The sequence below is a fragment of the Phyllostomus discolor genome, chromosome 10 (assembly GCF_004126475.2).
Source record: "Phyllostomus discolor isolate MPI-MPIP mPhyDis1 chromosome 10, mPhyDis1.pri.v3, whole genome shotgun sequence".
NCBI classification, from domain to species: Eukaryota; Metazoa; Chordata; class Mammalia; order Chiroptera; family Phyllostomidae; genus Phyllostomus; species Phyllostomus discolor.
This window is the reverse complement of record NC_040912.2, coordinates 79,143,001-79,167,543: the sequence shown is the minus strand read 5'-3', so window position 1 is coordinate 79,167,543 and position 24,543 is coordinate 79,143,001. Positions and strand designations below refer to the sequence as shown.

The 24,543-nt window shown below is 42.8% G+C and overlaps 1 protein-coding gene and 1 long non-coding RNA gene across 4 annotated transcripts in view; both read right to left on the bottom strand.

Moving 5' to 3' along the window:
- EXOC4 (exocyst complex component 4) overlaps positions 1-24,543 on the bottom strand; it is a 676,926-nt gene that overhangs the window by 556,397 nt on the left and 95,986 nt on the right. For all 3 annotated transcript variants that reach the window (XM_028525527.2, XM_036010918.1, XM_036010919.1), the window contains exon 7: positions 22,689-22,863. In XM_028525527.2, coding sequence (XP_028381328.1) covers positions 22,689-22,863 — 175 coding nt within the window. The remainder of the gene's footprint in view (positions 1-22,688; positions 22,864-24,543) is intronic.
- LOC118497184 lies at positions 4,546-13,434 on the bottom strand. Its single transcript, XR_004899721.1, has 3 exons — positions 11,825-13,434; positions 9,893-9,895; positions 4,546-4,557 (listed from the first exon to the last, which is right to left on the bottom strand). It is a non-coding gene; the product is annotated as an uncharacterized LOC118497184 (long non-coding RNA).

Below are 24,543 nucleotides of genomic sequence, written 5' to 3'. Positions count from 1 at the left end.
GCAGCCTAGTAGTCCCTACATGTGTTTTCTGTTTGGTTGTTGTTGTTGTTTTTTTCCAGATGACAACATTAAGCCTAATGCATGAGTAAGATACCATCATAATAAAGGAAAGCAGACAAAGCCATAAAGGTTTATATAAATTTTGGAAACAATGGAGACAATACATCTTAGGGGTGAAGTGTCTAACTGCAATTAGAAAAAACTGAGTTTGAACATTGGCCTCGCCACTTAACAGCTGGGGCAACTCACTTAACCTCCTGCAATCTCACTTTTATCACCTGTAGGTAAAAGTACTAATGGCATTATCAATAGGGGGATTAAATGGGATGATGAGTAAAGTACTAAGTATAGTGGCATGTGATAAATGCTGAGTAAAGGCTAGCCACATTTTTGAATTATTAATGGAGAGAATACGTTTAGAGAGAAGAGAGCGGTGCATGTGCAACAGGGGATGGCAAGTACTGATGCTTCGAGGGAACAGGGTGACTTATGAACACTGAAAGGTCAGTAAAAGACAGAGAAGACAGGCTTAAAAATAATAGTAAAGGATAGCAAGATAAGGTAGCCTCAAAATATTATTTTTGAAATTACTGAACACATACTAAGACACAGTACTAATTGACAGGGAAAAAAACAAACAAAGAAATAGTCTTCATGGGCAAAGAACTAATTAAGTCGGCCAAAGAGACTGCAGCTGTAGGTGGCAGACAGAGAAAAAGCCACCACCGCAAACCAGAGGGTGCATGCGGGCCTAGGTGAGATGCCTACATCAGCTGTGTGCAGCAGAGCCAAGCCAGTTCAAAGGCATATGAATCAAGGCTTGAGATGGATAACACTGAGATTGTAGTGACACACAGAAAAGATACCAGTCAAAGAAATACCTCAGGGTTGCAAATGGGCTCCTAAATAAAGTGAAGGCAAACGTGAACCTCAGCATTTTCATCAGTTTGTATTTCTTGGCTCTTCGGAACAGGACGGCAGCAAAGTCTCAGTCTTAAACACCTATACCAACAGAAGCAACTACAGCTCTTCCAGTCCAAAGGAAATGATGACCTCGATAAAGTCGCCCCACTATGCTAACGTTTCCAGTTGCAAGTGAAAGCCTCGCTTTAAAAGAGGTAAAGAACCAAGCCTCCCAGGAAGAAACCTGTTCAGAGAGACATTAGGTTGGATAAATGGTAAGAGGGAATAAAGGCAGAGCTGGGGCTAGGATTGAGTTCTAGGTTTGTACTCTGGTTTGCTCTTGGGACCCGACCTGCCATGTAACATACCTCTTGGGTACCTTCCTGACGATGACATACTTAGTTGTAAAAGTCACAAGAACAGCCACTTAAAATCATAAAGACAATAAATATTGAAATCAGACCAGGACTCGAAGCCTGGCTCAACCACATCCAAATCATGAGCTTGGACATGGTGCCATCACCGGAGCACGGGCACAGTAACACCGAGCTCTCTGAAGTGCTGTGAGGCTCGGAGGAAAGAATGTATTTAAGGCTAGGCCCAGGTCACGGTCATTAGCATAAGTGAGGATGAGTGTTGAAGTTTCTTAAAAGTAATACCACTGTTTCCTGGTATTTAATTTCATGGCTCTCCTGAACATCTGAATAACCAGAGGAGAATGTTCAACACAGACTATAGAGCCCATTCTAAGAGCTTCTCACTCGGCAAGTCTGGGATAGAGGCCAAGAATTTGCACTTCCAACTAGTTCCCAAGTGATGCTGATGATGTTCGTCTGGAGACTATATTGCGAACCACCAGCCTGTCTAAGGTCATTCTAGATAGCACAGAACGACTTCTTGGCCAGGTAGCACAGTTGGTTAGAATGCCATCCGCACATGCTGGGGTTGTGGGTTCAATCCCCTGTTGGGGCACATGTTGGTGGGTGGAGCAGTAGGTTGATGTTTGTTTTTCTTCCTTCCTTTCTCTCTTGCCCTCTCTCTGTCTCCCCCCTCTTCCCTCCCTCCCCGTTCCTCTAATCAATAAATTAAAAATTAACATCATTCTGGATATCAACATATACACTGAAGAATTTTCATGATAAAACAAAGAAATGACACTTCCAGAAAAAGGCAGGAAAGGCTAACATTTTTTAAAAAAACAATCTTTGCCGTGTACATATGCAATAAAGAAAAAAAAAAGCTTCTGCCGAGTTGGGAGCTAAACAATCCCTGAAGAGAAAGTTTTGGTTGCGTCTCCCCCCGCACCCCACCCACTCCTGGCACTCTTTCCCATAAAATGTTAGCACAGGTTTATTCTTTACAAATCTCAAGTGATTCACGTCAGATTAAATCCCCACAGAAATGTAGGCAAAATGAACAGATGGTTTTTCCCTTTCTAAATACTGTGTGTGTGCAACATACATAATTTTTTTACTTGAGCAGGACGACTCTCTGCCTCCAGAGTCACGCAGGGCCTAAACATGAACAACCTCAGGGCCTTCATACCAACCACAGTTCCGGGGCCCTACCTGCTTGCTCCTTCAGTATTGTGAACTGCTCATACCCTCTCCGACCCCAGCTGGCCATGGGCGAAGAAAGATATAAAAGATGCAGGTTTTCCCAAGCTCTCCTAGCTGTGTCCAGGTTTTTTATTTTAAAGAAAAGGGCATGGCCATTACTGCATGCACCCTCCCAGCTCTCTAGTCCTCTGATTAGAACAACAGATCTTCATACACACTGAAATGGTGTTTATATGAATGTAGAGGAAAATTCTAAGTATTTTATATTAAAAATGCATACTTTCTTTAAAGTGAGCCCTGTAAATGTCTCTATTTCACTTTAGGAATTTTCCCCTTTACCCCCATTGCTACTAGGTAAGAAAAAAGGCAAAAGTACTGCAGTCTGACTCCCAACAGTAATAGAAAGACTTGGTGACAGAGGCAAGGTCACACTAATTAGCACAGACTAGCCGGGCCTCCTCAGTTCGAGGCCCTCAGAAGTAATTCACCATCGTAAACTGACTCCATTACAATTTTTATTCCACGTCTTGTTGTTCTCCCCCACCCCGGAACTTTGCTGGTCTCTAAAAAGGACACCGTCAGGCACTTTAGACACCGTCAGGCACTTCAGGTGGTATCTTTTATGCTCCATTTGTAACATTCTCTTGAAGCCTGAAATTAAAATTTCTTTCCTCTAACAAGTTTAGTCCCTTTCCATTTGGCAAATATCTTTTTTGATTCTTGCATCTCTAATGGAGCTGAAAATTAATATGACTCTTTAAATTCTTTGATTATGCAAAAGAATCATCAATGACGTCTGCATGGCTCTTTCTGCACCCGCAGACTGAGAGTTGTCAAAAATCCCTGCACTTCCATAGCACCTCATCTCGCAGAGGCCCACGGGACTTTACAAACTGTGCTCACGGGACACACCTCCACACCGCCCAGTCGCAGTAAGCCCATAGGATAAAATGGCCTGTACACTAAACAAAAATATGTTATCTTTCCTAAAGCTAGCAGGTTATAGAAGGTGCTGGTATGAGTGAAAGGGAGAGGAATGGGGAACCAATAACAAACCTGCAGAGGGGAGGGGGAGGGGGAACTGGATGAAAGAAGGTGAAGGGATTAGCCAAAGAACATATACCGTATTTTTCGGACTATAAGATGTACTCCTACCCATTTGGGAGGAAAATGGGGGTGTGTCTTATAGTCCAAATGTAGCTGACCTGGATCGCTGTGTGTGGTGGGGGTGGCAGCCTATGTCATTTACATTATTAAATACTTTACCACATTTTTTGCTTCCAAAATTTTTTCCTATTTTCCACTTCTAAAACCTAGGTGCATCTTATGGTCCAGTGTGCCTTATAGTCCTGAAAATATGGTATGTATAAACCATGGACAGGGACAACAATGTGGTGCTTGTCAGAGGGGAGGGCAGGGCTGGGTGAGGCGGGCAAAGCGGGGGGGGGGGGGGGGGGGCACACATCTGTAATAGTGTCAACAAGAAAAATAAAGTTAAAAAAAGAAATTTTTTAAAAAGGTAATTACACACAAAAGGCAGTTCTAAAAGATGAGGATTTAATTTAAAGTAAATATAGTTCACCTGTAGCAGGATAGGAAGAAAACCTCTTTTAAGAAGGAGAAGAAAATAAAAATGAAAAGTCAAAATGTAAAGCCTCTTTTTTTTCCCCCAAGAAGTCATTTTGGACAGTTGTATGCTAATCTACTTTCAAACTTCTCACCACTCTCCCGAACCCACCGTCACACCTACAATAAGAATGATGGCAGTGGGTGAGCACGGGTTATCTAGGAGCAATGCCGTGATGGACCCAATAATTAATGGCTCCTCTCGCCGACACTTTTTCATGCCCCTTATCTGGAACCCGGAGCTGATCTGCCTGGCCACCGGGAAGCCTGGGATGATTGAACTGCCATCCGGTATAAAAGAAGGCAGAAGGAACTGGTCTCCTGGGAGCCAGCAAACCCTCACAGTATTATGATTCCTCTGCCGCATGACTTGTAAATCTACGAAGTTCATCGTGTTTACAAGGCATGCAAAATTCTGTCTTAAATCAACCAATCAATAGACATGCTTTGGGCATCTACTACTCATTCACTCAGGAAACATTCATTAGGTGCATCCTGTACATAAGCAGCTGTGTGAATCTGGGGTGAGGGAACCACAATGAATAAATAACAGCCCTTTCTTTTAGAGGGTTTAAAGATTAGTCCACAATGCATCAAAATCTTAAGTGCAGAAGCACTGTGAGAAATGTAAAGACGAGTAAGAAACGGTCCTCCAGAGGACCTTCATCTGAATGAAAAGGGAAGATGTAGATTCTGCAGAGGAAGAAAAATGTGAGATATGTCAAATGAGCAACAAAAAGCACAATGTATTCTTGAAAGAAAATGATCAGTGAACGCTTCACGGATGAGATGAGAGAGAGCAGATCGGAGCACGTCCGAGAAGGCATTCGGGACAGGGCAAAGGCGGCGGGAAAGATGCACAGCGTAGACAAAAGTACTGGTGTGAGACTGGTTTAACTGAAACGTGGCATTTCTACATGAAAAAAGTAAAACTAAGTGTGGAGAAATAAGCTTTGTCTAAATTGTGAAGGTACTTGAACAATCTTATCCCACAAAGCAGTTTGTTACAGGGAAACACAGACCATGTGTAATGGCCTAAAATGTAGTCTGCTTTTTCAACTTACTTCTTTGACTATACAGTGATGCTACCACGAAGACTGGACCACACGGCATTATCACGCCATAAGGAGTCAAACTTTTCTTCAGCGGCCCCACCCGGGAACAAGAGATTACCCCAACTGGACACAGGCAAAGTCTACGGTCACCTGGCCTGCTGAATACCCTTTTGTCTTAAAGTAAAATTTGGGAGGGGGAAAACAGTAAGGTGGGCATTATCCCCTGCAGCCCTTCGATCCCCAAAGCACCCCAGAAAGGCCGTTTGCAGCCCTGCTGGGTTACTATGTGCCTCTGGAGAAAACCCTGACCCCAGACACGCCAGCCCACTCTGTCAAATCTACTCGCCGTCAGTAAGGGACCCCACTGACCCTGCTGGTGCCACATTCCAGACAGAGGGCAGTAATCCTATAAAATCGGGGTGGGGGGTGGAGCCAGGTCAACTCAGGGCAATGAAGTTCCTCTTTAGTCTGTATCAATCAGCAGAGCATCTCAAATGTGCCTGGGAGTAGAAAAACAAGAGAGGCCATTTCTTTCTGATCACAGCAGGTGAACAGATCATCAACAGGAGTCCAGAATCAGAGAAGAAAGAGATGAAAAATCCTACGGGGATATCCAGTCTATTTTCCCACTGATACACGTTCGATTCTGTCAGGATCAAATGCCCAGTGAAAGTCAACTCCATTTTCCTATGGGACTACCCTATGATGCAATAGTTCTCACTGTAGGAATATTCCCTTACATTCAGTTTATATTCTGCATTTAATTTCTTCCTGCTGTGCTCACCTATAGTAGTGTGGAAAGTAAATAATTCCTTAATTTCATATTTGAATTTTTGAAAATTACTGTAAGGCCTAAACCCATTGTTTCCAAATTTAACATTTGCTTTGAATTTCCAATCAAAAGCACATGCCCTACATTATCGAGCATTATTTTGCATTCCTTTCCCCAGTATGGCAGGCACTGCCATACTTGTTGATCCCTTGATAAAAACCTAGTTGACCAATGACAATTTTAAAATAAATAAAACAAAAAAATCATCAGATTCATATGGAACCACAAGACACCAAACAGCAAAAGCAATCCTGAGAAAAAATAATGAAGCCAGAGATAATATTCTGCCTGACTTCAAATTATACTACAGATCAATGATAATCCAAACAGCATGGTATTGGCAGAAAAACAAACACACAGACCAATGGGACAGAATGCAGAGCCTTACATAAAACCACATGTAGCCCTGACCGGTGGTGAGGCTCAGGCAACCAGATGAGGTTTCTTTCTCACATTGATGTTTCTCTCCCTCTCTCCCTCCCTTTCCCTTTCTCTAAAAATAAATATATTTTTTAAAGAACCACATATACATGGGCAAGTACTTTTTGACAAAGGAGTCAAAAAATACCATGGAGGAAGGAAAGCCTCTTCCATAAATGGTGCTGGGAGAACTGGAAAGCCACGTGCAAAAAAGAATGAAACTAGACTACAGTTTATACTCAAGTACAAAAATTAATTCAAAATAGATCGAAGATCTAAATATAAGATCTGAAACAATAAATTACATAGAAAAAAACAGGACTAAAATGATGGACTTAGAGAAGAGTTTGTGAATTTGACCCTAAAGGCGAGGGGAGTAAAGGCAAAGATAAATGAATGGGACTATATCAAACTAAAAAGCTTCTGCACAGCAAAAGAAACCACCACCAACATAAAAAGGCAACCAACCAAATGGGAGAAGATTTTTGCAAATCACAGCTCTGACGAGGGGTTAATACCCAAAATATACAAAGAGCTCATATAACTCAATACCAAACAATTCAATTAAAAAATGGGCAAAGGACCTGAACAGACACTTCTCCCAAGAAGACATATAAACAGGCAACAGACATATGAAAAGATGCTCAGCTTCAGGAGCTATGAGGGAAATGAAATGAAAACTACAATGAGATACCACCTCACACCTGTTAGCATGTCTATTGTCAACAAGACAGGTAGTAACTAGTACTGGAGAGGTTGTGGAGAAAAAGGAACCCTCATCCACTGTGGGTGGGAATGTAAACTGGTATAGCCAGTATGGAAAACAGTATGAAAGTTCCTCAAAAATTAAGAATAGAGTTACCATGTGACTCAGCAACCCCTCCTCTAGGTATCCACCTGAAAATTTTGAAAACACTTATTTGCAAAGACAAATGCACCCCCATGTTCACTGCAGCATTAGCCACGGTGGCTACATCATGGAGAGAGCCAAAGTGACCTTCGATAGAGGAGTGTATAAAGCCCATGTGGTCCATATATACAGGGGAATACTCCTCAGCCATAAGAAAGGATGAAATACTGCCATTTACAACAACAGGGATGGACTTTGAGAATATCATGCTAAGTGAAACACTTGGGACAAGTGTTTCAACTCGGGACAAGTCAGTCAGAAAAAGCTAAGAACCATATGATTTCACTCACATGTAGGGTATAAAACTGAAACTCACAGTCACAGACAACAGTGCGGCAGTTACTAGGGGGCAGAAGGTGGGGGCGGGATAGTAAAGGGTACAGGGGTCCAAACACCTGGTGACAGAAGAAGATTCGACTTTGGGTGGCGGGCACACAATGCAACATACAGATCACGTATCACAGAAATGTACACTTGAAAGTTATATAATCTCATGAACCAATGTCACCCCAATGAATTCAACAGTAAGAAAAGGAAAAGAAAAAACGAGCAAACAGAAACATAGTTCACAATAAGCATTTGCTTCATTGCTTTGGAGCCCCTTTGTGAGTAGCTGCGATCTGTAAAAATGCTGGAGTAGCCCCTCTCAAGGGCTCATTACCAGACCAGCGCCAACTGCTGAGGAGTCGCAACTCTCCTGAGTGACTAACTTTGCAGTGGCGTTACTTCCTCAGTGCCACCCTATCTTTGAAAAGGTTAACATCTCTTTGCTTTCTGTGCTCATTCCTAAACAGGCCAGCTTTTCCAAAAAGCACCCACGCTTGCCTCATCTGAAGTCCTTAATCGCTACAGATGCTCTGCTTGGGGCTCCCACCGGCTGTCTGTCATTCCCGGGCACAAGTGTCCAGCCCTCAGGCAACACCCCAGATGCCGCCTCACCAGAGCTGGGGAGATAGCGACGATCAGCCCCAGCTCCGTGCCGAGATGCTGTTTTGTGCAACACAGCCAAAAATAGCGCTGGCCTTTCTCGTTGCCATATCACGCTGCTGGCGTCGCTAACACATATCTAATGTGCTGTCATTTATCACCCCCGTGAGGCTGGCTACCGCGTGCTGAGCGTTCGTCATCTGCTGTGTGTTCACTTGGCGGCAGCCCTTATCTTTCTTAGATGGAATCGATTCTAAAGTGGTGAATTTCACTGTCGTTGTTCACTTTAGATTCTCAAAATCCTTCAAAACTTGCGGGTACCTAGAAAGGTCCATGCCACTCAGCACTGTGGCACAACTTTTTGGCAACACCAACAAGTACTTTTGGAAAACCCAGAATTATTTAAAAAAGAAAAAAAATGGTTCATTTTTGACTGCTATAAAATTTGCTACATAACCCTGTGGAGGGTAAACAAAATTTAAACTATTCTGAATTCTGAAGAAGTGCCCATCACCTTTTTCCAACACTTGATTGTATTAAACGTGTAGTTTGAAAGCAAACATTTATTTTGTCCAATCTTCTACAACTAGGCAACAGTATATATTACAAGTAGATAAATATGATGTTGTAGATCTCTGAATAATACATTTTCTTAAGATCCTTCAAGTCAGCAAGAACTTTTTTTAAGAGTACAGACAATTTTTGTGGCACTGCCTGGAGTTCTGATGGATGTAAGAGCAAACAAACAGGAGAGGATATCGAGAACCTTTTGGTGCCCACCCTCACTAACCAGCGCTCAGTGCGGACACAGGTCAGGCTGGCTAATGTGGGCTGATACAGAGGTTAAGAGAGAAGTAAGCATCCAATCATCTCAACTCCAAGGTCTTTTCCTCCGGGCCGGCCCAGTATACCTTCTGTCCTGCTTGCCCTGCCGCTTCGCTTCCTCACAGGCTGCCACCCAGACTTGCCCGCGCAGGCCTCTGCTTCCTCCTCAGGCCGTCTGTCCGAACCCCCTATGAGCCGCAGGCTTCTGAAAGCCACCAGCCTGGACCCGAACAGCATTTGGGTCCTGCTGTTCAGGTCCTGCTGTTCATCCCACACAGGATATGAAAATTCAGAAGCAAACAAAGAGAGGCCAAATGTGGCTTCGCTACAAGAAACTCCAACCTCTAGGTTGGACAGTGTACCGCACTCCCCGTAGCAACAACGGACAGCTGACGGAGCTGATGCGCTACGGAAGGAAAATAGTCCTCGCCTCCTTTTCACTCTCACGAGCTTCAGAGTTGGGGAGTCGGCCCGCTGGTGCGGCTTCAGCTATCGTCCCCAGACAGAGACGCGATCCCCAAATTTCTGTCTCCTGTCCTATCCTCTCTCCTAGCCTCTCTAGCTGCTCATAACACAACTCCACGGGGCTATTCTGCCAATACCTCAAGTTTAAGAGGCACAAAGCACCGTCTTCCTGAGCCTCATTGCCAACCCCCCCAGGTTCAAACCTTCACTCGGACCTACGGCTCTCCATCTCTTAGTCAATGTTAAAAGGTCTCAAAAATTCACTCTTCTTCAAAAGTCTCTGTTCTCTTCCTTTTCACTGTCCCTGCCCTAGTCTAGCCGCTGCCTCTTGAACTGATTGAACTTGACTTATTGTTACCTCTCCATCCACTTCCTTCTCCACCACTTCATTCTGCACACTGCTGCCAGATAAATCATCCTAACATATTACTTTCACCACTTTACTCCTCTATCAGAAAAGCACAATAACCACCATTGTGTGTGAAGCAGTCATGCCCCCAAGACTCAACTTAAATCTGACTAAGCCTCTACACCCAAGTTATAGAACATTAATAAATAGCAAATGATAGCATGAGGAAGCCAGCAACAAAAGCCAGGATGTGGGAAGTTCTACAGAACAAATGATCTGGTTTCTTCAATAAATAAATTTCAAGAGGTAAAGAAAAAAGAGAGAGAGAGAGAGAGAGATGGAGAGAACCTTACAGATTAAAAGGATCTTCAGAAACTTACCAATCAAACTACAATATTTAAACCTCATTCGGATCCTCTTCAAACAAAATGTAAAAATTATACAATTTTGACATTTGAGACCACTGGAAATGTTAACGCTGACTGGATATTTGATAATAAGGAAATTATGTTTTTCGGTGCAGTTGTGTTTTTAAAGAGTCCTTATCTTTTAGAGACTCATATTGGAATACAGATAATCACTAGAATTATTTTCAAAATAAGGGGAAGGGAAGATGATACGGCTAGAAATGCAACAGCATGGCCATGAATCCCTACTCCCTGAGACCGGTGAAGCTGGATGATGAGCACACGGGCTCCGGTATGCGTGTCCATGTGTTCCTGAACACGCCTGACGTTTTCTATCATCAGAACAAAGAAAAGTAACAGCCTACTGCTTGAAGCGGGGAGTCCAAACTTCTTGATCTCTCACTCGAAGATCTCCCTGTCACCCAAAATTATTCAGTCTTATTTTTCGGTTACCACTTTCTAAGAAAACAAACCAACCGAAAAGCCTCCATCCTCTCAGCTTCACCTAACACCATTCACATGACGTATTCAACAGCAACCATGTGAGAATGTGCCAAGCCCTACTCTGCCCCCGCACTCAGCCACTGCAACCCATCCCGACCTCTTCCTTCTGTGGTCTTCCCCAGCACTCGCGTTCACACTGAACATTCTTCCACGGGACCTGAAGCTGCTCTACGCTGTTCTTGGCTTACATTTTGTCTTAACGCCCTCGAGGTTAAAACAACTTCTTAAATTCCTTTTATATGAAGATGTTAAAAAAAAAAAAGAACTAGAGTTTCCCCTCCGTTAAAAAAAACATAAATTAATATATACTTAGAAAACTCATACAAGCAATAAACAGTGGCGGGAAAAGCAACATAAGAAGTCCCCCTTTCTTAATATCCAAATAACCATAAGCATTCTCACATCATTGTTTCCAGTCTAAAAGAAATCTTGGATAAAATAATGTACCTGTCAGTGTTCTCAATTACTGAAGTCAAAAACAGAAATCGCCTGTGCTGTCTGTCTTGGGGCTACTACGCTAAACAAAGTTGGCCAAAACCTGTAAGTTGAGATCAGTTATACCAGAGTCATTTAGCTTATCTTTTCCTTCTGAAGTGAGTATATATCGAAGTATTTTCCCGTCTCTGGCATTTCAACTTGATAAATAATGTGCTATATATCACAGAAACAGAAACTCTCTGAAACATGCTATAGTGGCATATTTTCAAAACTAAACTAAATTTATCTTTCTGTAGATTTCTCATAGCCTTTAAGACTGCCTTTAATACTCTTGGTTTCAGTGTGATCAAATCTGTAATAGTTGCTAATTCTGGCTCTTCACCAGACTGTGCATTAGAATCAGATAGAACCCTACTGAAGGGGGCTCTCTAGATACGGGGTCCACAGGTAGTTCTGACTGTACACCCCCATTTCAAGATAACAGAGATGACAGATTGCAGATCAACTTTGACTAGTATGACAGAATCCAGAAGATGCCATGAACCAGATTGATTACACATACATTTAAAACAGAGTCGACTGTGGTATTCATTAGGTCAAAGACACTGCCTCAGACTCCTGCCCCAGAGTGCCAGCCACCTCTCAACCATGGCAACTGGGTCCTGCATGACACGGCAGAGCGTCACAGAAAATTATTCTTTCATGATCTCTTTCATTAGCAGAGCTCATTCGAATAATGGAGATCTTATAGGCTAAGATAAAAAGAAATATCATAACAGCAGGTTCTACATCACCTTTCACTTCAAAAGGTTTAAAGTCATGGACATAAAATGTTAATATCCTGCTACTTAACTTCCACTCAATTTTTACATGAAGCTTCGCATACTCGTGTGATGGAACACACATCAGTAATGTCCCTCGTTTTATACTCCCACCTTCACTCCAGAACAAGAATATAAGCAGTGCAGACGGAGGACACAGTCAGTAGAACGCAGTCCTCACTAGAGTGACACGTAGGAACAGAGGCACACCCTCAACGGTACGGCCATCACCAGAGCTTCTCTGTGTCCCCTGCCGACAACCATTTCATGCAAGCAACACACTCAAGAGAAAACCAAACCACCCCTAAAAATTGGGAGGAGGAGAGAAGGGAGAGAAGGAAGAAAGGGATGGAGGCGGGGAGGAGAGAGAAGCCCAATGACCACTAGTGTAACTGTGACTCCCCAAATTATTCAGAACATTGAGATGATCTAATCTCAACCACGGCAATAACATAAATGAAATAACTTTAATTTCCATTAAACCAGTGGAAACTGGAAATTAAACCAATTTTAATTGCAAAGGCTTAAGCCAATTTTAGAGCATTTATCAAAATCTTTTGTATTTTAGAACTAGAAAAGCGAAGTCTCTATTCAGTGACTCCTATTCTTCTAAACTTGAAATCCTCAGTCTTCGTAATCTGAAAACAGGTATATATGTGTAGGTGCGAGTGAACCGCTATACATACAAACAACACGACACTCAGCGGGATGCCTACGGAGACATATGCCTCAACACGAAGCCCTCATTTTTTAAATATGTGAACTAAAATCATTTCAACTAAATGGAGTAACTAAAAGAATATCACATATTTTCTGAAATGTCAAGATGCCACAGTGTAACCCAAAATCAGGTTGTAAACCACTGACTTAAAAATTTAGAAAGAGAGCTAGGGCAAGCTGAATTCTACATTTGACTCTTTGGTGATAAAAACATGATTTCAAACTCTTATCCCAGTTTCCACATCTCCAGTGTGGGGACAATACGATCAGATAAAAACGAAAGGTCAGAGGGATTAGCAAGACACGGAAAGCATTTCAGTGTTTGCACCTAAAGTGACAAGTAAACGAAGTATAATTACTGTAAGAATTTTCATAAACTCACTTGAACAAAGAGCAATTCCATGAAAGACCTAAGTGCATTTTGAATGATCTTTATTTTATTTAACATGATCAAACTGGTAAAATTTGCTGAACCACGGTAATCATTTAAATATTCTCTAACGAATGAAGAGTAAACAGGCAATAATAAAATGTTAACCTTTACCCTGCAACAAAAGCCCAGCAATAGCAATCTCACGCCAGTGTCCGACTCCGGGGGATTCTTCCGCAGAAGCAGACCTACACACCCCACCACTTCGTGGTAAAGACAGTTACAAACCCTCTGCCACGCCTCCCACTGGCTGCCCTGTGACCAACAGAATGTGATCGATGGGAGAGCATGTAACACCCAAGGCTGGGCCTTAAGAGACCCCGCCTCCACCTCTGTCCTTTAGAATATCTCCCTATCGGAAGCCGGCACTGACGTAAGAAGCCCAGCCACCCTGAGCCCACCGCACTGCGAGGTCCTATGGAGAGAGAGAACCATGTGGGGAAGCCTCCTTGGGCCTTCCAAGCCAGCTCAGTCTTTAGGTGCAGCAGTCGAGTGACGATCTCGGTTGATGCCACGTGAAACAAGCACCACCCAGCTGAGCCCTGGCTGAATTCCTCACTCACACAACTGAGAGCAAATCAAATGAATGTTACCTTAAGCCACCAAGCTTCTGAGTAATGTGGTAGGCAGCAACAGACAAATCAAAAGAACTATCACTAAACTTGAGAATTTAGGCATAGTCCCACATTACCTCCACAATCAGAATAGGTTTAAAAATTTTTTTTAACGTATTACCAATCCAGGAAAATATAATTATCATTGCTCTAAAATCTTCTCAGGTAGCCAAAAGCATTGTCAGCGAAGCATGTCAAGTGCTTTTGAATATCACTCAAATCATATAGAACGATACTCTCTACCTCACAATCTTTCTCTTTCTACCACTGCTCACCACCACTTACCATGGCTGCTTAGTTCCTGGCTGCCCCGTTGCTCTGGCCCAGGTGCATCAAACCTCAGTGGCACACAGCCTTCAGAAGGACACTTAATCACCAGAATGAGTCTGAGGGACACTTGGCTTCTCGCGGTCCATCCTCTAAAGTCTCAAAGAAGTATTGGAGGTGGTGAGTTGAAAGGAAGACCTGCCATTTCCACCACTGGGTCCTCTACTTCAGGACCTAGTCAGGCCCAAGCAGACCCTCCCTGAGAAAGCAAGAGTTCAAGGAGAGCAGACCTTCCACCGGACCTACCTATCCCGGGGTATCCGCCACCACGCTGCCATTCTCTGTTTGGCCCGGTATGTTAACATGTCCATGGCACTCACTTCAGGTTTCACTGGGCCTTAGACTCCCGTGCACTCTGACTTCCGTGTTTGCTGTCTCCGCACCTGGAGCCAGAGGGTGTGCCTGCCCACCAGCTCCTCCTTTCAGCATAAGCAGTGAACATAATACCACACCAGCCGGTCCTGGTGCTACAGAGGCTGAGTCCAACTTAGAGGAAGACTTCTACTCCGACTTTAAACGTTAACTCTTCATTGGGCAGCATGCTATCCATTGACCAGGCAGAACGAAAGTTGCAGGAGCAGGCACACTTCTGGAGACTCAGTGGCCTGGCCGACAACATGACTGATGTGCCACCCAAAAGACAAGCTGTCAAAAAACTGTAATGGCTAAGTAATGAAAACTATTTCTGTAATCTCACAAGTTATCTAGCCTGAAATATGGGAGAAAAGCTAGTTTCACTTAATGGTGTGGAATCCTCAGCTAGACAAAATACCAAATGAAACAAAACCTAAGAAGAACCCAGTTTCAGAGCTGGATTCAACACAAATTGTGTCTGTCTCCCTGAAAAACCCCCTCCAGGTCATGGGTCACTACCAGTAAGATCTGTGTCTTTTCTTACCTGACAGCCAACTTCAAGTTCTCTCTGCGTGAGGTTCATTTTATCCCTACTGAAACATTCACGGGCGGTTAGCAAAGCTAAAATGATTTCACATCCCGTCTCTGTGCACCTCCAGGAAACGTGGAGGGACCTGCCCTGGGAACCACCGTCGCAGTTAACAGGTTAGTGAGAGCCCTGCCACCGCCCACAGAGCCGTGCTCTGCACACCAAGGTGTTACGCGCATTCAGGCCAATGATACCTAAGTGGGCAGTTTTGCTTCGAAAAAAGATATGAAAAAAAAGAGATTTTTTTTCAGAATCATAAAACGTGAAAGATGAGCTAGTTCACGTGACGCTGTTACTGCTCATTTTTCTGATTCCTAGAATCAGTGGAACTTTGTGTGTTTCTAGTGAACCTCAGGCTCGGACACTTGAAAAGGTGCAGCCAACAGTACAATGGGCACACCACCGTGTAGGCGACATTGGGGAAGGTGCTGCTACTGCTCAGAGGGGCAGAAACACGCATTTCCATTCTCACGGCTCCACTGAGAGTGTGAACTGCAAAGGGGGCGTGGTGGCTGGGCTGACACTGAGAGAGTGCTCTGACGATGACGCCCTGTCACTGCACACGGCAGCCTGGTCCCCTCACCAAACTGTCTCCAGACACGAATGCAGGGTGACAGATGAGTCCTCCCACGGCGGGATAGATTCTGCCCGCCAGGGAAAAGCCCAGGTTCCAGTGGAGAAAAACAGCCATTGTCTTCACAAGAGCAAAAAAAAATTATTGCCTTTTTCAAGATTCAATAAACAAGAGAAAATTCCCATTTTTCAGCAAGCAATATTTTCCATTCAAAGCAGCACTGAAATCCAAACTCCCGACACTCGTGACCCCATCCATCACGGGTCCCGCTCCCTTCATGCAGGCTGGCACCTGCTGAGCGGCTGGAAGCCCTACTCTTCTCGGTGACCGTTCTCCAGGAGCCTGTCGGCCGCAAGAGCCTTTCCCAACAAGTGTAAGAACCCTGAATTGGCCCTGAGCAGAAAACTCTACCTGGAAACTGATGCCAAAAACATTCTTTTCTAAACCCTCCACTCCACGACGGCACACGTGCTCCTGTGCCACTCCTCACGCGAAACGGTGACACCAGAGTCAGGGGGAAACACACACTCATGCCGAGGCACTTTCCCACCGCCACCTGCTCATCTTTACCCCCGGCACCTGGCCCGCAGACGGCCCCACACTTCAACACGGGACTGTCATTAACATACCTGTCCTACTGGAAATCAGGCTGACAAGGTGACTAGATGGCTTTACAGGTTTTCTAAGACTCCCCAAAAGGATTACAAATCCCCTGATCTCTCCTTTGTGTTCTTCATGACACCCCCCAAACACCTGTCTTAGTTGTTTCACTACTAGACGGCACCTCACGTAACACAGTCCACAGGCGCTCTGTTAGCCTGCCAAGGGTCTCCCTGCCCGAGACTCTGGGCCCCCCACCTGCTCTGCTCTTCCCCCCCACTGCCACACCAGCCACCCCGTCTCACCACACCCCAGCAAACTCCTGAGAGACCCTGTATACCTGGAACCAAGGTCCCCCACTTCGGCATGCATACGAACCACCTAAAAGGCTTGTTACAACACAGACTGTATGCCCCACCCCCACCCCCAGAGTTTCTGATTTGCCAAGTCTGAGGTAGGGATAGAATTCTGCACTTTTATTATGTTCCCAGGTCACACTGATCCTGCTTGGCCTAAGAAACATACTTCGAGAACCAGTGACTCAAAGCCATGGTTCTCAATTACAGGACCCTAAACAAACATATTGGAATCACCTCAGGAGCTAAAAGAACAAAAACAATCAAAACACACAGAAACCAATCTGTAGATGAATCTAGCACATTCCCAGGTTCAAAAACCCTTGGTCTAAAGATGCATCACAAACAATCCTCTCAGATGACGCCAGGCCTTCCACAGCCTACACCCAGAGCCCCCTCTCCAAACTCACCTTCCAGTCCACAGACTCTCAGTTACCAACACACCCTTCTTCGTCCTAAACACCCCTGAAGAGTCTCAAACACTCATTCCTTTGTGCCACTACTGTTTTCACACTCAGCAACACTCGTTCCTGTACATGTCTGTGTTGCTGCACACCCAATCTATGACGGGTGTATGGCCTAATATTACTCAGTAATCTGTAGCCCGAAGGAATTTGGGGGGAACTGGAAAATACAGAGACCTAAAAACAACGTGCACGTTACGAAATAATTTCTATTGTATAACTTAAAATATTTAGCTGAATCTCTTGTTCAAAAAGGCTTTATCCCCAAATCTGTGCATCAGTAATAAAGATGAGTGGGAAAAGTAGTTAAGAACCAATCAACCCCAGATTAAGTCAAGTCATGATTAAGGTCATTCTTCTAAAACAGGTTTGGGGAAAGAAATGGGAGCAGAAAAGTAGGGAGGAAAGCGGGGGAGGAAATGAAGTGGAGAAAGAACATGGCCATACCCTGACCTCAAGCCAATTAAACACCATTCATGAAATGAAATGTTATTTCTATGTCAGACCTCTCACCCTGTTTTATTAGCTAAGTTTCAGTTTTATGTTCTTTGTCTGTCAAAGAGCTCATGCCAATGGTATATGTGTGCACTAACCGAAACAGCAACAGTACTGCCAAGTGTGGGACTTGGGCACTGTAAGGTGGAGAAACAGAACCCACAGCTGACACCTCTTTAGTGCTGTAAACTATCTTGGGGGTGAAGAGGGCGGGGAATAGAAACAATGACTGCCAATGGACACAAGGTTTCTTTTTAGGGTAATGAAAATGTTCTAAAACCCTGTATCATGGCAATGGTTGTATTACTCCATAAATGCACTAAAAATCACTGGAATCTATACTTTGAAACAGGTGAATCTTATAGCATGTAAATTATATCTCAATAAAGCTGTTTAAATACACAAATGAATAACTCATTCCACAATATGAAGACACGATCTCCAAATCACTGCATAAAACCACATGTGTGAAAAACCTAACTCATTTAATAAGCCAGAAACATATTTTAATCATCTTAACATTTCAAATTAATGTCTAATAGAACTTAAAGTTCCTCAGTTTATTATAAATATTGTTAATATAATAGGTTTTATTTTCCAAAATGTAGGAATCATATACACTTGATGAATGGAATCCAAAGTAAAACATATCTTACTTTGTCCATAACCATAATTAATTACTTGCAATATTATTATAAATAGGGTCCTATAAGATTAGAACATTTTTAATTTAGAACATTAGTCTTAGTCAAATATCTGATCATAAAAACTTATTCATAAAGTATTTTGTAACCTTAGAGAATTACATAGTCTACAAGATATTATATATTCAGGTTTTAAATGCCATTAAGTACTATGATACAAATAATTTAACACTATATAGTGTAATAGTGTCCAATATTATACAAATTACTGCTATTAGTATTTCATAGTATATCTCTTCCCATTTGCATATTTTTAATCTATCTATAACTTATATTTAAAGTGTATCTCTCAAACCCAAAACGAGGAACTTGTATTAAAAAACGGGGATATATTCTTCAAAATGCCACTGTTAAAAAGCTAAAGAAAGGCTATGAAAATGTTCAAGTTTGAATTAAACTAAAGAGACATGAAAAGTAAACGCATTATCTAACCCTAGACTGGATTCTCTACAGAAGCGGCAGAAAAAAACTGAAATAAACCTGTCAGATTCAACTATTGTTAATATTGTTACTTTATCGTTTTGTATACGTACATACACACACAAAATTTTTCCTCTGCACAGTTTGACCGACTGTTCTCAAATCTGTTTGTATTCTAGTTTTGTCAATTGACCCAGTAATGTCCTGCTAGGCAGTTTTTTTAAAAAAACTGAATTTATTTGGGTGACATTGGTTAATAAAATTATCTACCGTATGATGCCGTGTATAATATATACCCCTGCTTTTGTGCATATTATACATGGGATTATTATACCCACAGTAATCATTATACCCATGTAGAATACACATCCTTGTTTTCCCTCCAGAAATTTAGGCAAAAAAGTAAGCATGATATACAGCAAAATATGGTAAGTTTCTGGTATATAATTCTATAATATCACTATATCACTTGTATATTGTATTGTGTGTTCACCACCCAAGCCACTTTTCCCCTTTTAACCTTGTCTACCTCCCTCCACCTCCCTTTCCCTCTGGCAACACCAAACCGTGGTCTGTGTCTATGGGTTCTGTGGGTTTTTGTTCGGTTGTTTGTTTGTTTTGCTTAATCCCCTAACCTTTTTCGTCCAAACCCCTGACCCCCTCTCCTTTGACAGCTGTCAGTCTATTCCATGTATCCATGCCTCTGTTTCTGTTTTATTCCCCAGGGTATTTTGTTCATTAAATTCCACATATAAGTGAGATCATATGGTATTTGTCTTTCTCTGACTGGCTTATTTCACATAGCATAATGTTCTCCAGGTCCATCCATGCTGTTGCACTTATTTATTCATTTATTCCTTATTCTTCCCCTCCTGCTTTCTTTTGGATTAATCAAATATTTACTCACTATTCAATTTTATCCCCTTTACATTTTTACCTTATACACCTATTTTACCGTTTCTGTTCTGCTCTTGGGCCTAAAATATGCATTCAAAACTTAACAAAATTTCCTTTAACCAGCATACCTCTTCATATACAGATACACCTCATTTTATTATGCTTCACTCTGTTTTGCTTCACAGATGTTAAGGGTTGTTTTGTTTTTGTTCTTCTTTTAACAAACTGAAGGCAAGGCCCCCCACCAGCAAAAAGACGAGGGCTTGCGGAACTGCAATGCTCGCCGTCCCCCGCTGGAGGGGCTGCGTGACGTAGGAAACCCAGCAGTACAGTTCCCTGACCAGGCTCACCCCTTCTATGCAGAGTCACAGCCGTGCGTTTTCCTTCTAAGTATGTTATTAAAACCAGCGCATCCTATTTTGTCTTTAAACAGAAAGTAATCAATGGGAAAAGTGTAAGTTGGTGTTACCCTCACATTTACCACTTCCGAGCCCCTTTACCTTTTCCTGTAGATGGTTACCGTTGGGCATGATTTTCTGTTCACTTGAAAAACTGTCTAACGTAACATTTCCCGAAGTCCAGGCCTAATGGTGACAAATTACTTCAGCTTTAGTCCATCTGAAAACGTCTCCATTTCACTTTCATGTCAAAGAATATCTATAACATTTCAGATTGACAATTTCTGTATTTCCCAGCACTTTCAGGATGACATCCATTGATTTGACTCCTCATGAGAAGTTAGTGAAGAATTCCATCTCTGGCAATGTCTTTTTCCCCCTGGCTGTCTGTAAGATTTTTTCTTTGTTTTTCAGCACCCTGATGATGTGCCTGTGTTTCTGGATGTTAATCCTGCTTCAGATTTGATGAGCTCCTTAGATCTGTGGGTTTACATTTTCTTAACAAATGTAGAAATTTTTGGTCACTGTCTCTTCCATAATTTTCTGCCTCAATCTCTCTCCCCTTTCCTTTTGCACCTGCAACTACACGAATGTTAGACTGCGTGATACTGTCCCAGAGAACATTATGACCTTGTTCATTTTTCTTTTCAGCCCATTTTTTTCCTGTGCTTCAGTACAAGTGATTTCAACTGATTTAACTTCAAGCTCGCTGGTCCTTTCTTCTACAGCATGCCATCCACTGCTCAATCTACCTGATAAACTTTTCCTTTCAGATACTAGTCTCCAACTTTTTGAAACCCTGATCATCAGTCACATTTTTCTGCTTTTTCTCAAGTGTAACAATCAGATCCTGGACATTACGGATGCTTCGCTACCGAGGACCTGGATCCTATTGTCTCACTTTACAGTGAGTTTTGTTTTGGAAGGCAGTTAATACACAAGTAGGTTGGACTGATACTATAGAGACCTGGTTTGGGCTTTGTCATATGACATCTAGAGTAACCCTTACTCTTTGGCTAGGACGGCCTTGTTCCCAAGACATAACCTGTCCGAGGTCACGCTGAAAAGCACAGGATGCTCACAAGTCTTCCCCATACTGAGTGGGCCGACTCCAACATTCCCAAGCATCTGGCAACTTCTGGAATCTCCACACTGCTTACAGTCCCTCCGCAGCTGTTTTCGGCCCAGCCTTGGGTGTGCGAGGCTTCCTGTTTGAGCAAAGGCTCCAGGGCACTCTTCTCAGATTTCTGGGACTTCCCTGCACCATTCCCTCTTCTCCAATGCCCTTCCCCACAAATTCCAGCTGCCTCCACGCCCCTGAGCGCTGCCCTCTGCCCCTGCTGATTAGAGCGAGGCTACTGCAGTCTGGGTAGGCATCACCAGGCCGCAGGCTGGAAAGCGTCCCAAAGGAGAAGCTGGGCGGCTGGGGCGCTCACCCCCAGGCCCTGTCCTCTCCGCAGACTGCGTGGACAGCCCGAGACCCCCGCCCTTAGAGCTGCTGAGAGCGGAAAGTAGGTTCAGCATAGCCTGAAAATGAAGTCCCTAATTCTAACTATGTTTGAAACAGCTTTAAAATCTATTATCTTATTTCATCCTTAACATGAACATGTAACATGAAGGCACATATCATTTCCATATGACAGATTAGCAAACCATATGTAAAATGTTAAATAACCACCTCCTAAACAATAAAGGTATTTTATTCAATACACAAACGTTCGCAAGTACCTACCACGGGCATACAGTAATTGACAGAGTGGCAAAAAGAACTCAGGGAACACAGCTGCAACCACATTTCTTCCTACTGAACCATCAAGAAAGTGCACAGACTTAACCCCCCAAAAAGTCTAATGAATGAACAACCAAGAATTAATCATTCAATCCACCAGGAATGTGTCTATACTGTCAAAAATAACTACAACTTTCCATCATGATTTATTTATTGCTGCAAGACTCCTATTTACCATGCAAGTAATTCCATTCCTACACAGTTACATTTTTCGATTCCCTACATATACTTAATTTTTTTTCATATTAGTAGGTACTGTTTAACCAAGACATTTCTATTTAGCTATGTCAAATTTGTTCCAGCTGACTCTTAATTGTATTTCTAATTTTCATCTGGCCAAATCGAATATGTTTTCCTGGCACATGCAGAGAAAGTATAATAAAATTTCTAAATGCCATCTCTGCAGCATCATACCAGTCCTATCATATCTCCAATCTCGACCAAATCCATCAAAATGATTCATTTATACTTATAGATTTTCTCATCTCAAAATAAGCTCTTGACCTGCCATTCACCCCAATATATGCAAGAGTTGACTCCAGGAAAATGGTCATTAAATGAAGCTACCTATATGTTTATAAAATAGTGGTTAAGAACATTTTGATATTGACTTCCTTGCTACAGGCCTAACTCTAGGGGAGTAAAGTACCCCACCACCGAAAGCCAAACACCGCACATCCCTGATTGCTAAGCCCTGAGCATCTCCTTCTAATCTCAAAGTCTGGGAAGGAAGTTTGTTAACGGTCTTTCTGAAGAAGATAGGAGCTCGTGAGCTCAGCAGCATCACCCTTAAGCAGGAACACGACTCTCCCCCTGGTTGTGAAGAAGGGATGCTCCAGGTCGCTGCCGAGCTCTGTGCCACGGCTCCACCCTGCTGCTCTGAAGGAAGACGGAAGACTCCGTAGAAGGGCCTTACCTGGAGGACATCTTGGATCTTCACCCACACGTCCGCCATGTCGTACAGCTTGACGTCTTCCTGCTGAGCCGGTGGCGTCACGACAGTGTCCTGCAGGTATCCCAGGACCGCCGCGTGTGCAGCAGCTACAGCGTTAAACTTCTCAAACAGGAACTCCAGCAGTTCTAGGAGTAACCTAGCCACGAAAGTAAACAGCATTAACACATGCACCCAAGGGTGATTTCTGTATGCTGGCCTGCAAGAAAACCACCCAAGTGACAACGCAAACAGCACATTAGATTCCAACAGGTCTGATTTCTAACAGCTGGAGGATCTAAGACACTTTTGAAAACTTACCTAAGCCTCAGTTTCCTCTATCCAAAATAGGAATGATGTAAGAATTTAAAAGCCAACTGTAAAGTCCCTACACCAGCAGTAAGCAGCTCAGTAAACATTTGTTTCCTTTTTAACATGTTTGAGTGATTACAATGCTACTGCTCTGTATTCTTTTAAGCAGCTTCTCCAAGGAATTCAGGCAATTTTTCAGACAGTTCCGATGTTACACAGAATATGCTATTCCCTGGCAATAAATTAGGCACTCGGTTAAGGACACTGATCCTTTCAGTCATGGGAAGCTGTGCTTACTACCGTTCAAATGCACGGTGTAAAGTGCCTGGAAAAAAGTACACACCTGCCAAGCAGTCTGACTATCACCACGGGGAGCAGCTTAGTCATCCGCGTTATCTCATTTTTCATGGTGAGAAATGCTGGACACATATTACTGCATCAACTTTATATACTCAAGGACACACAATGAGGTTGCAGGGCAGCGGGGCCTAGAACAACAGCTGATTTCCACGTCAGCACCTTGGCCAGCTCTCCCTAGTTCTGCACTGCAGGTGCCGCTGCAGAGCTGGGGCGGGGCTCCGTGGCAGGAAAGCACAGGAACCCCTCCACCACTGAGACGGCGGCTTCCCTGATCGCCCAGGCTCTGGATCCTCTTTGCTCCTCTGAATTTGAAGAGCGTTTTCTCCCATTTTTGCAGAACTTAACCACATGTGGCTCCCATATGTGACAATAAATGTGGGTCACATGTATTTGTATCTAGACATTTTAACTCCCTTCTCCATTATTAGTTTTTCAGGACGGGCACTGCTTTATACATCTCTGTGTGCCTAGCAGCACTTAGAACAGTGCTCAGGAAATTTTGCTGAATGAAGTTAATGTGTGTGCCATGAACAAGCATAGAAAATGTTGGAACGTGACTTTCATTGTATATTGTGTGGCTCTCAATTCATAGTTCCTAAAGAGACTTATAAACCAACCCAGAAAGGAGAAAAGGAGAGGGAAAGAGCTTGTTATCAACGTCAGTTAACAGATCTTATTACTGTAAGTATGAGGTTGTGACTACAATCTCATCAAAACATATAGCACATCATCTATTCCTCTGGCTTCTTTACTGCCCAATTACTATAATTAATGTGCCAACGTGACAGCTAATAACTGTCCTATGATAAAACCCTAATATCTATTTGGCATTTTAATTTAGATGAGACAGAATCAATAAAAATTTATGTAGTACTCCCAATCCAGAATATACATAAACCAGAATTTACACATTGTATTTGTACATGACAGCCATCCTACCTTTTGAATGGTAATTTTTAAAAATCTTTTATGAAGACTCATAAAATATGAAGGTCAATTCATATTTATATGCACATATACCTACCTAAAACAATTCTTTCTCATGTGTTACTGGAGAGCTACTCAAATACAAGCCAAGAAAGGGACAGAGTACAGGAAGATGCATCTAACGTAACAGCCAAAATAGTTAATGAAGTGCAAGAAAATAATCTGTATAAAGCTGGTATCT